This window comes from Lagenorhynchus albirostris, chromosome 1 (genome assembly GCF_949774975.1).
Source record: "Lagenorhynchus albirostris chromosome 1, mLagAlb1.1, whole genome shotgun sequence".
In the NCBI taxonomy this organism is placed as follows: domain Eukaryota; kingdom Metazoa; phylum Chordata; class Mammalia; order Artiodactyla; family Delphinidae; genus Lagenorhynchus; species Lagenorhynchus albirostris.
In genome coordinates, this window is record NC_083095.1 from 63,190,928 (window position 1) to 63,204,267 (window position 13,340).

The 13,340-nt window shown below is 33.7% G+C and overlaps 1 protein-coding gene and 1 long non-coding RNA gene across 3 annotated transcripts in view; one reads left to right on the plus strand and one right to left on the minus strand.

The window, feature by feature from the left end:
- The window catches only part of RALGAPA1 (Ral GTPase activating protein catalytic subunit alpha 1), a 220,947-nt gene that overhangs the window by 200,230 nt on the left and 7,377 nt on the right, over positions 1-13,340 (plus strand). For both annotated transcript variants that reach the window (XM_060143467.1, XM_060143474.1), the window contains exon 39: positions 9,792-9,916. In XM_060143467.1, coding sequence (XP_059999450.1) covers positions 9,792-9,916 — 125 coding nt within the window. The remainder of the gene's footprint in view (positions 1-9,791; positions 9,917-13,340) is intronic.
- The window catches only part of LOC132517027 (uncharacterized), a 149,706-nt gene continuing 144,789 nt past the window's right edge, over positions 8,424-13,340 (minus strand). Inside the window, exon 3 of the long non-coding RNA XR_009539559.1 lies at positions 8,424-8,562. This is a non-coding gene — a long non-coding RNA (uncharacterized LOC132517027). The remainder of the gene's footprint in view (positions 8,563-13,340) is intronic.

Below are 13,340 nucleotides of genomic sequence, written 5' to 3' on the forward strand. Positions count from 1 at the left end.
TGTGTAAGTTTTATTCTAGTCTTTATTTAAATAGAAAAACAGCAGTAGATTCAGATGCTATTTGGGGATTTCAGAGAGCAAAGAATGAAGGATGTAAAGCTGAAATTACTCTAACCTCGTTTAACATAGGAATTGCAGTGCTTTTAATCCATTATTTTCCTTTTACTAACTATATGGGATTTTGCTATTGAATTTTTAATAACTCAATAATGGAATTAAAATTAAACTATGGATCACAAATCTCCCCATTTTCTTCTAACTGCTTTTCCTCTCAAACGCTAGAATATAGCCTATTTAAATTTTAACTTTTGCTTGCCAAACCACTGTTACCGTCCATCTGTTCATGCCAATTGCAAAGAAGGTTCGGTTTTTAGTGAAGCTTTGCATTTCACATAAGGTATGCGAAATGAAATTTCACAAGGGACATGATGGATCCTGATTCTTAGTGATAAACCTTTGGGGCCATCAGGGTTGGCATATGGTCCAGTATGATATGAAGGCTTGGGTTCCCTGGCTTCACTTATTTGGCGTGAAGCTGATAAAACCTGGCTCTTGAGTATTATTTCACTGGACACCAATCATGGGCAGCAGGAACTGCCCATTTAACTCTCTGTGGGAAGGAAGCCCAGAGAGCATTCACAATGGTACCATTGTCGAGTTGCAAACTGCTCTGAACAGCTTGACGGCACTAGGGAGGAGGGGAAGGGGTTGCTTTACTAATTGCTGTTCAGAAAAGAGAAGAAGCAAAAATAGCTGTTGTAGAATTGATGTTTCTACATTTACTTATTCTTTTGATAAGCGTGTTGACTTTTATTTAGCACATACCTACTATCAAAAAGAAAGCAAATAAATATATTTAAGCAACCACCTGTAGTAATTCCTTGTTAACATGCCATTATCTATTTTCAGCCCACCAGATTATAGCAGAGCAAAAGTCGGTTTGCTTCATTATATTTTTACCTTTAAATGAAATGAAAGTAATGTTTTGTTATCTTGATAGAAATTTAAAATAAGGGAAAGTGGATTAAAACCAGCACATTTACTATATCAGATAAGGTTAGAGACAGATTTGGCTTACGCTGTGCTTTTTAGAATTCCCAAATATCGTCTGAATACATACAAGCAATATTAATATAAAAATGTAACTTAATTTTATGCATAACAATCGTAAGTGCTAAAATAATCCACTAAGCAAATCTTAAGGTTACATACTGGATTTATCATTTAAATGAGTAGGTAATGCCTATTTCAGTCACTCATAATTGTCTTTCTCTCCTTGAATTCTATTTTGGGTATCTTTTTTAAATGTGAGTGTTGTTTCTTTGTTATGTGAGGCATTGTATGCTGTGATATTTGTATAAACACTACTCTGGGCCTTTCCATTTTCTTCTGGTCAGTCTAATCAAGCAGTTGGAGGTTCTGATGCAAAGAAACAATGATCTACAACTTAAAAAAAATTAAAGCTTTTTCAGCCCCCAGAATCCTGACCCCACAGTATATTTCCATAGATGATTCCTTTTTTCAGCAGAACTTAAGTTGACTAAATTATACTGCAGTATTGTAAGTTATGCAACATGTCCTTTTCGAAGGATCAGGGAGAAATATTTTAAGAAAAAATTTTTAATCTATAGATTTTAAAAAATGGGGTGTTCTTGCTAAACTGAGGGAAAATCAAATGCATGTTTTATAAAATTAGTAACAGTCTGTAAGATTTACTAGTATTGCATCTCTTCATGTCCCCTTAAATTATTTTAGTAAATGGGCACCAGTGCAATATTTCAAAAACAATAATTCATTGAATGCCCATTCTTCCTTTTACTGCAGAATAGATTGTAGTTAAGTCAAGATTAATGGGTAGATTTTAATGTTAAAGTCCAGTCGCTGAGCCTATTATTCCCTGGGGGCATATAGTGCATTAGTTTAAGCCAATATACTGTTTATCATAGATGCTATGACACTGTCTTAAATGACAGTTTGCTGTACTTTGTAACTACTTACCATGATAATAAATCACTTTTTTTGTACTCCTGATAATTATAGCATTTAAACAGAATCTTAATTAAGTTAGTGCACATTTAGGTAGAGATAACACTTAAGTAATTGTACACTGTAAAATTTCACTTAGTTATTTTTTTCCTTTTTGCAGTCTTCTCATAGAACCCAAGTTTAGTATTTAGTCCAAACGCAGACATTCATTTCCTCAACTTAATGTACTGAAATTTTTGTTCCTAAGAGGAACAACACAGTGATTGTTCCTAGTCTCCCCCCAATATTTTTTAAACTCTTACTGTAATACTAGTAATTTTGAAGCAGGTCTCTGTTGACTATGAAAGTCTCATTATTACTTAATGGTAGTATTTTCAAGCAGATCTTAACCAAGAAGGAGAGCACAAAATTTTAATTTCATTAAATTTGAAATCCAGGTAACTTAGTTTTTCTTTTAGATGTTTTGTTTCATACAACTTTCATGAAAGTGTAATAGATACACATATTTGATAATCATGTTAGTCCTTTTTAGAAACTGCCAGTGATTATTAGATTATTAAATCAGGAAGGATTTTCAGAACCTTTAGGTAGGTTTAAATTTTTAATCCTATTTATTTAAGGTTAATCTTTTTAAATGTATTTACATGAAGTTTGTTAGAATTGGGCTTATCAACGTTTTACTTAATGTTTTCATTTAGTAATTGACTGATTTATGAGCAATTATATATGGTCCAAATTTTATACAGCTCCAGCTTTCAATAATAGGACTATCCTCACAGTGCCTTAGCACCTGTTATGGATTTTGAGTCATCTGGCAGCCCATGGGACTTAGATAAAGAAGTACCAGGTGTCCTGCCTGTCTCCTAATTGAGACGCAGTGAAAACAATATAGACTTGGCAGCATGCTTAAAAGGATGGATTAAAGCCCAGCTTTGTCTACTCTGACAAATCACAGCTTTTCCTTCATGGTGTAGATAGTATCAACTACTAAAGAATTTCATTAATATAAAGCATCATAAAAATCATACACAATAATTGGTCATAACCTGTTGCAGATTTTCAGAATTTCTAATAACATAGTACAAATAATTCCAAGATTCATGCTGTTTATTTAGGGGAATTTTATTTTTTACTGCATATGAACTAGACTGCATGTTTCTTAAAGAAATTAGCTACTGTAGGAAAGAAATGGAGTATTAATTAATGTACTAGATCTTCTTTATAAAGTAAGCAATATAGTTTACTTTTATTTTATAAATGAGCAGTGCCTATTAGTCCATGGGATACTTAATTGCCCTGTATATTTCAGGGAAGTATGCCACTTTACTCCTGATGATAATAATTATTAGATCCTGCAGATGTAATTGCAGAATATATCTACCCATATTCTATATCTCAATAAAATTCTTATTTTTCATTAAGTTTTCAAGACCCTGTGTAATGATACTGACTCAGAATGTTTGAAGATACTTCAAGGCCTTTTAGAACTAAAAAGTCAACTGTGGTTTATTTTCTCAGTTTTATTTTAGATCATGTCATGGATTTTTATTACTATACTACATACGATATTCTAGTATATAAACAAAGATTTTTGAAAAATTGCCAATCTTAGAACTTAAGCTAGTAGTCATTGTGTTGGCCATCCTTGAGCTGGCTAAAATGCCTTTTATACTTTTTTTTCCCCATCTAAAATCCAGATCATTGAGATTGTCTGTAGAAAGAGCACTGGACTATTAAATGACCAAGGTTCTAGTCCGAACTCTACTGGTCAGCAGCTTTGTTTTTCTGAGCGAACCTTTATATTCTCCTTCGAGGCAAGGCTTATTGCTGAATAAACATTTTGCTGATTTTGCTAAGTTTCCTGACATTAACGTTTGTAGATCATCGTTGTATCCTTCCTCTAGTTCTAACTAAAATTATCACAACCAATAGGGCAAAATGTTTATTTCAATGCTAAATTGTAATGAGTTGTAATTACTTTCAACATTTATAGAATTTCTTCTGTAGGCAATTATTGTAATTTTTTAAGAAATTAATATCAATTTTCTTTTAGTGTTACACCTTACATATGTATACATTGTGCTTTACTCACTTTTTCTTCTTCCGGAGAAGGTCAGCAAGATTAAGGGTAGAGGTGGAACCAGACTCTCTCTGTAAATTCAATCCTAGGAGAGTCCCAACTGTATTTGCCCCAGAGGGCTTTGTCTCTGGGGAGCCAAAGTGAGATTAGAGGAAGGGGGCTGTCTGCATAACAGGCTGCTAATCAACTACCAAACCAACTTTATTCATTCATTCTATAATTTATAAACAGTCATTGAGTGCTGCTAGGCCCTGTGCTAGGTGCTAGAGATATAAAGATAAAAAGGCATGGCCTCCACCCTCAGACATTAGTCTCCCACTAGTTTATTAGGAGAACAAGCGTGAGGAATGAGGCACGCTTGATGCTTAACAACTGGCTCTGGAGAGCAGGAGGAGGCCTCGATTTGTGGCATTTTTTGAGTTCTGTGATGTGAAAACTCCCACCATAGCCAATTTCAAACTACCAACCATCTTACAGACTTTGTAAATATTGTAAGTAGTACTTGCAAGAAATTTTTAATAGGTAAAACTCATTCTCTTCCTGCAATTACTGTTCTTGGAATTTTGTATACAGAGAAGGGAGATGAAATTCCTGACTGCTAAAATGACAAAGAAACCACATTAATATGAGTGTGGGCAAGTGCTTACTAAATTAGGAATTTCAGAATGGGCCCTAAATCCCTGAGGCTATGCTGTTGAGCACAGATATAGACACTTCATGCTTTGCCTTTACTTAAAAAGGAGCCGGTAGTTTTTTCTTGTTTAGGAAAGAAAATATTAAACCTGAATTTAAGAGGAAATTAGTTAAGCAATGATATATGCCTTTGTTGTCTGTCTGTAATTTTCGTAACTCCTTTTTGTGAAAAATTATACTTTATATTCTTGCTATGTACAACATACATATATACAAACATAAACATACATACATATACACATGTACATATACTTACACACACACAAATTTCTATTTCTTTGAGACTAGTCACAAATTACATTGGACCTAAGTATTTATACAACCTCCTGGGCGTGCCATGGAATTAATGATCACAAAACTGAAAGTTATGCCTTTTCTGACAGCAGAAGCAGTTCAAAATTACATTGTATTATTAAGAATTATTGTGGCGAATGAAGGGTTGTTGCTTCTTTAAAAACCAAATCTACCTTTTATCTGTTCTCCCTATATATTAGTAAAGTTGAAAAAAGTGTTTCTAATTAACTGTCTGCAGTCTCTTTTCTTCATATTGTGTTTGTTCTCATGAGAAATCAGAGTTTTCTCTTACCAGAATAAGTCAGAAGTTCCTCTTGTACATAACATAAACAAGAAATATTATCAGAGTTCTTGCACATGTACACAGGTATATTTCTTAAACTGATGATACTGAAAATTGTCCTAGTGGAGACAGCACCTGCTATGTACAAAGACTTGAGTCAAAGGTCAAAATAACTATTTTCATCACAGATGTAGAGGGACTTTTGGGTTACTTTGTATTTATATCCTTTATCTTCAGCAGCCCTATGACATAAATAGGAGCAGGTGGGGGGATCTCCATTTAACATTCAGAGAAACTGTGGCACAGAGAATTCATGCATCTCTTTCCAGGAGTGGGCTGAAACTGAACCCTAGTTTCATAACAGCTGGGCTTGACACAGTGACAGGGGGCCATTATTATTTCATATGATAAGTTTAAAATCAAAAGTAGTTAATTGAATACTGATATTAACTTCATATTAATGAAATACAGATTGGGTTTAAACTATTTATTTATACTATAAAAATCATTCAGTTCCCTTTTCTTATTTTCAGAATGGTAATATTCCTTCCCCCCATTTCTATTTTTGCAGAAAGTAGAAGGAAGGAGGATTAGTGGATAATTATATTGCTGTGATTGCAGCACCTGTGTGTTATTTCTTTTGATTGGCTAGTTCTGTATTAAAGATTCCTACCAGCTAAAAGTCTCCTTCATCAAATGGCTTTTTCTTAGCTAGTTTTGGCTTGGGTTGTTTTAGATTTGCAACAAAAACCGTCTTAATTCAACTTAGACTTGTACTTTAAATTTTGTTCTGAATTTGTAAGTTTACCATCATCTTTTTATCATTTCACCCATTTCAATTTAATTTCAACGCCAGTGGCAACACACAGTCACAGTAGGAATATAGCTTGAGCTTATCCTGTTGTTATTAGCCATCAAGTTTGCGTATGCCACTCAATTTATAGGTACTAATAACTCTTCCCTAGAGAGCTGCCTTTTAAGGAATAAGTGTCTAACATATTATAAGGAGATATAGGAATTAACTATTTTGGACTATGGTTACCATTGCAGATGCTAACATCACTGTTTGGAACTTTATCATCATCTCAATCACAAAAAATACCTTGTTTGTGGACTCAGGACTATTGTTTAAGTACTTAGAGTTCATTATATCTCCTTAATATATGTTTTCCAAAGTAAAAGGGGAAAAGATGTAAGTACTGTAGATTGGGTTGCTTTCATATTGTTTATTTATTTATTTGACTACATCACACTTGGAAAATTAGAATATTTAGCTTTTAGAAGGTGAGTTACTGTAGTCTATAATAATTTACTAAGCTAACAGTATTTTCTGAAAATAATCCCCCAGAAGGAAACTTCAGACAGTGGGCTAATTTGTAATAACCGTTGCAGTTTTCATTTAAATTCAACAATTAATGATTGTTTTCCTTCACTCTGCCACCTATACTTGAACTTTAAAAAATTGTTTTAGAAAGCATCATTTTCTCTAATTACAATTTTTTGCAGTTTTATTAAATACATCATGTGTTTTTATACAAAATGAATACATTATGTCTAGATAATTTTAGTTTCTATAGCTTTATATATTAGGGTTTCTTCAGAGTTTTATGAATCTCCTTTTGTATAGTGAAATAGAATTACACTTCAGAATGTATCTTTAAGAACCTAGGAGCAGGACAGGAATAAAGATGCAGACGTAGAGAATGGACTTGAGGACACAGGGAGGGGGGAAGGGTAAGCTGGGACGACATGAGAGAGTGGCATTGACATATATACACTACCAAATGTAAAACGGATAGCTAGTGGGAAGCAGCGCATAGCACAGGAAGATCAGCTCCGTGCTTTGTGACCACCTAGAGGGGTGGGAGAGGGAGGGTGGGAGGGAGACAAAAGAGGGAGGGGATATGGGGATACATGTATATGTATAGCTGATTCACTTTGTTATACAGCAGAAACTAACACAACAATGTAAAGCAATTATACTCCAATAAAGATGTTAAAAAAATAAAAAATAAATGTATCTTCTCTAGATATTCATTTCTTGCTCTAATAATCTCCTTGCTTTAGAAATATTAAATTTGCTTTCTCTCTGCCTAATTTTTGTGTAAACTCTAAATATAATAAGGTAAAGTAAAATATTTCATTTATAGGCCCTCTGAAAGTAGAGCATTTTTAAAAGTAGGTAGGTGTCTCCACCCTACTTTTCATGAAGCATTTTACCCATTCAAGTAGACTTTTAAAAACAGCTTGTTTTGATAGCAGACTGTTCTCCTGTGGGCCTTCAGCCTTTGCTTCCTGGCAGCACCTTTGGTGCGAAAAGAGAGTGATCAATTGGGAGACTATCAGTGCCAGCATGCATAGAGTGATAAGTTAACACACCACTGGGAATTTCTAGGGCCCACCAAGATACTTCACTTCTAATGTGCTAACAAGCTCATTTTTCTACCTCTTGCCTCTTCAGTTATTTTTTTTCTCAGAAGAGCTTAGAAGTTGAGTGCATCAGGCATAATGAAAAGCTCTGTAGGAGGGAGAAGCAATAACCCCATTTTTCCCTTTTCAGCCAAATAGAAAATTAGTTTCTGGTAATACACAAAGGCCAGTATTTTTTGTACAAGGGGCACTGCTGTGAATCAAAGGACTCTATTAACTGCAGAAAATTCGGCAGCTGTGAATCTCCCCCAATGAAAAAAGTACTTTCCAACAAGTTGTGAGATATGTGGTATTATTTAGATTGAACCATCAGTTTCATCCCCTTTCATTTATAACCATATACCCTCTTTTAAAAGTGTGCTGTATTACTTTTCTGTGTTAACACTCAAAAACGTCTATATGATCCTTCCATAAAATCCTTTCAATATAGCATCTTGTCCTGTTGCTACCCATTTCAGGAGTAAAATTCTTTTGAAGTTCAACCCCAGAATTGAAAATAATGGATTGCCAGGAATTGGAATTAAGATTATTTCAATATTTGATACATAAAATAAATTGTAGTATAAGAAGAGGTTACTCAAGTCATTTAGGTGGCAAAAGACATCACAGTCTAAGTCAAGTGCATAATGAATATAGACTTACCTTTAACTCTTCTTTTTTTTTTCTTTTCTCAATCAATAATCTTTTGTAAATGTAACTGGCTATGGTATCTCCCACTGAATTAACATTTTAAATTATCTTCCTCTCAAAATTTTTTCTTGGTCTTGATTGTAGACTCGGTCTACAATCTCTGGAACTAAAGGATTACAGCAATTGAATTGCAATTTTAAAAAGAGAGAGAATAATGAATTTTGAGGGTAAAATATTAAAATGGGTTTTGGGGAAAATTCAATGAATAAAGAAGAACCAATAAGCAAATTTTTATTATCCTTTACACTTAGTTAAATGTCTTAGGTAAAGCCTATCAACATAGCACACTGAGTACAGCTGGAAAACTTTTAAAAGTTGTAGAAGAAAGGTTAACTGATTTCTCAGTTCAGGAACTATACGACATGAAGTCAGCATGTGAGTTTTTCCTGATAATTGTATGTTGCTGCCTGCTGCTCTACATTTTGACAGCCATTTCCATAGTTGCTTTCGTGAACAACAGAAAAATTCTCTCTCTTTCTCGCCCTCTCTGTGCTAACAGCACAATCAGGCCTGCTGAAACAGGAAGCCTGGAGTGGGTTGTTCAAAAGCAACAACACTTCAAGGTACTGGTTGCTTGTCAATAATATCAGAGAAGAAAATGTGGTGAAAGGGAAGTACAGTATTTTTCTGTCAGTGTCAGTGCCCTGTAGATGCTTTGTTAGACGGTATGTAGGAGTCCTGTGGACTCTCTGCAAATATTCCTGCTTGTTTCAGTGTTATAATTGACTAGGTATTTTTTCCTGACATACAGATTCAGCTGTGTATTTATCTTAACTGCATGGAGTTAAGTTCGAGGATTACAGCAACAGTAGTCTTCCATTCAAAATGAGAACAATTGTTGGGAAAATGCAGGGATTTTAGAAAAAGATGATATGCAGGAATTTTTCACAATAAATTATTACAAATGAAGAACAGAATTTCAGACATAGTATTTTAAGCATTATAGTATTTATCGCGTGGCTTTTCAGAGTACATCTGCAGATCGAAGCTGATTAACAAGATAAGAGGAGCCCTAGGCTGACCTGATAGCAGTTGAATCCTTTCCCAAGTAAACTGTTGCCTTTCTTTCTTCCAGCAGTTTACTATTAATTATTTTCTAATAAATGTCTTCCTGTTAAGCTGCCAGGTATAGTGGTATCCTGAAGAGTAAACTTATGTTAAAAGCTACATTTTTTTCTCTTTAAAAAGCTGTACTTTTAATGATATGCAAGAATAGTTAATAATTATATTTATTAAGAAGTAATGGCTTAGCAGTGATAGTAGTCCTTTTTGATGCAATCGGTTCTTTCCCAATGTATGCTGCATTTAAGTTCACCCTTAACTGAAGGAAATCAGCTATGAGGAGAGAGCGCGATATCTGCAAACGATTGTCCAGCACCATTTAGAACCAACGACATTTGAAGATTTTGCAGCACAGGTTTTTTCTCCAGCTCCCTACCATCATTTACCATCTGATGCCGGTAAGATTAAAAGCAAGTATTAGTTACTGTTCATTATTGGAACTTGAAATGCAATACCCTTTTGTTCTAAAAAACTCTTAAAATAATGGAAAACTTGCTTGAATAAACTTCCAGTCATTGAAATATAAATATTCTTCATCATTATTTTCATATTTGGCCTTTAAATTTGATTTATACTTTCTTTTACCTAAATACAGTTCCTTTAAAAGTCAACAGTCTTCATAAAAGCACATACACTACATTTTATCTGAGCTAATGGGCAGTAACTATTGTGTTTCACGGAATCGTTACTGAAGTATCTGCAAAGGAAATACAAGTTGAGCAGGCACTCTCAACTTCAGAGGATCAAATTTTATGGCCAAGAATATTACCTTATCATTTCTAATTTTACAAATAAAGTTAACATAATTGGTCTAGATTTAGAAGTACTTAGAGTAAATTATTTTGTAATATTTAAAGATTATAAGAGGGTACTGCATTTTTACAATTAACTAATTTTGAAGAAATCAGTAAGAAAAAAATGACTCATGGCCTTCCTATTCTGTAATTCTTTGCACTCCTTATGATTGTTTCATTTATTTTATTTTCCCTCTTTAGATCATTAAATATCAGTTCTGTTTATCTGAAGGTAAGACAAAGTGTCAAACAAAACACCCTTTGTTCTTCCCCCATTTCCTTTTTTAAAAATTAGCAAGCACTAAGCTTGTAACTCAGTTAAGCAAACTTAACACTGCCCTGGTTCATACTAAACATTTCAGAAATTGTCACTAAATTTCTTCCAGAATTATACTTACTAACTTAGGTCTGCATGAAACACTAACACTGGTTCTGGGATAAAAATAACTAATAATAGAACCCTTGGTTGAAGTTAGTTACACCTTGTTGTATTGACCTTTTTGTTTCTCAGCATGAAAATGTAGTACTACTGAACTGAAATGGTGTGTCTTTGTATTTTGTAATGTGTTGCATTGTTATTGGGTATCTTAACTCATCAAATAGTTATTCTGTTGTGTGCCTCACACCATACTAGGCACCTGAAATACAAAGATGACTGTTTTAATGATGTTCAAGGGAAGCAGGAAAAGAGAATACAATATACCTGAAGTTCATCTTAATAAGCCTTCAGATTCTCTTCATATTATATAAGTTTTCTTTATATTAAGTAGTTTAAGAGGCACAGTACTGGCCTTTACTGGCCTAATTTGCTTGCAAAAAAAATTACTGTAATTCTCAATTAAAGTCGATGAAATTAAAGCTTCCATTCCTGTCACCAATTAATTGGCCATTATAAAAATAATTTTACAAAAAAACTTGGAGCCCTTTCAATTAATTATATAAAAGACCTAGCAAAGAGAAAATTATATTAGACTGGGTTGACACTATCTAAAATTACACAGTTCGGCATAAGAAAGATGGTAAAAGAAAGATACTAAAAATAAATTAATGAACAACAAAATAAAAACTAGTTAAGTATACCTGGACATTTCATTTTTAATAATAGAGAATATCTGATAAAATATCAGACATTATTAAAATTGACATGAATAACACTTTTGTGTACCATACATAGAGTTGAGCCACAAATTTCACAAATGAAAAATATTGATAATAAAGCCACGTTCAGACTAACTTTTCCCCTTAAATGTATAAAGGCTGTCAGTTTTCATGTTGTAGCTGTTTACTAGCTGGAATCCTTCATATTCCTCTTCTTAATGTTCTTCTTATATTTTGCATATTATCCTGCACATTTGGCCAGATGTATAACATGGGAAGTAAGTAGTATTCTCACTTTCTGAGACATTAGGTAAAGAGTGATACAGCAGCCAAGTCAAGGCTCTTTGGTTAATTTTTTTAAATTGTCTTTGCCTTTAGGAACTGTTAGAAACATACACTTGAATTTTTAAAAGGTGTTTTTAAACACTGTAACTAACTTTTCCAGTATTACTTAATACATTTTTATGGGTTTTTTTGCAGACTTTAATAGTTATGAAAGATCAAAATTTTTATCAGTGGTTTTCAATTCAGCACAATAATATAAAAAGGAAATATTTACTCCTTTACAGTAGCAAAAACATTATGATATCTGAAGAATGCTTTTTTATTCCCAGTCATCTCAGATTTTGATTTTCCTGTCACAAACCAACCCATAAATGTAGAAGTCCCTTTAAAGTTGTAAGTCAAAGTTGAGAGAGAAGACATGAAATAGGCCATGTAATAGCCATATGGACCTGACTTATGTTTTTCAAAAATGACATAATGTGAAGATTTTTAGGTTCATTATTACTTTTTTTTTTTTTTTTGCGGTACGCGGGCCTCTCACTGTCGTGGCCTCTCCCGTTGCGGAGCACAGGCTCCGGACGCGCAGGTTCAGTGGTCATGGTTCACGGGCCTAGCCGCTACGCGGCATGTGGGATCTTCCTGGACCGGGGCACGAACCCGTGTCCCGTGCATCGGCAGGCAGACTTTCAACCACTGTGCCACCAGGGAAGCCCCATTATTACTTTTTAACATGATGATAAAATTGATTTGCCCCATTGAGATTTAGATCATTAAATATCAGTTCTGTTTATCTGAAGGTAAGACAAAGTGTCAAACAAAACACCCTTTGTTCTTCCCCCATTTCCTTTTAACTTGTAATCGAGAATCAACCGCAGTTGAGATCAACTTTAGATATCCCATGCATACCCCATCCATATAAACTAATACTAATCAATACTAATGCAGTAAATTGAAATTACATTTTAAAGGAATACCAGTACGATAATCATATAAAGGATATAATCTATTCTTTCTAACCAAACCTATAATATACTACTATTCAGTGGAGTAGTGGAAAAATACTGTTTTAAGTTTGGCTTAAAACTTAACTTGGCTCAAGCTTATTTAAAACCTACTTCCTGGTTAACAGTAATGTATCAACTGTGATGACATTGAAATCCAATGGGGCTTCTTCTAGATAATTTTTAGTATTATTTAAATAGATACAAAATCATTTTTGGTATATCATAGTTGATCCATAAATTTCATAACTGTATTTTCTCAAAATGGACTGTCTGTGGCAGTAGACTGATACTTAAGGGAAATTATTTTTATCCCTAAGGTCACTGAGGGAGATATCGTGATGTCACACTTTGTTGATCTTCCATAACTACATTAAAACATTATTAGATTTTTCATGTCCTTTATTTAAAAAAAAAATTACAGGAAAAAAATCCCTTTATCTTTGTCAGGCACGTGTGTGGAAAATATCAAAAGTTTTACTGTAACCTTCTTTTTTAACATTCATGAACACCTCTCCTCCGACTCTAAACTTTAAAATGAAATTACTTCTCTTCTTGGCCAGATTATATTGGCAGTTCAAAATCTAGATATTTTTCCCTAATGTCACGTTGTCTTTTCAAATCAAGTTGTTTTTTTTCCTCCC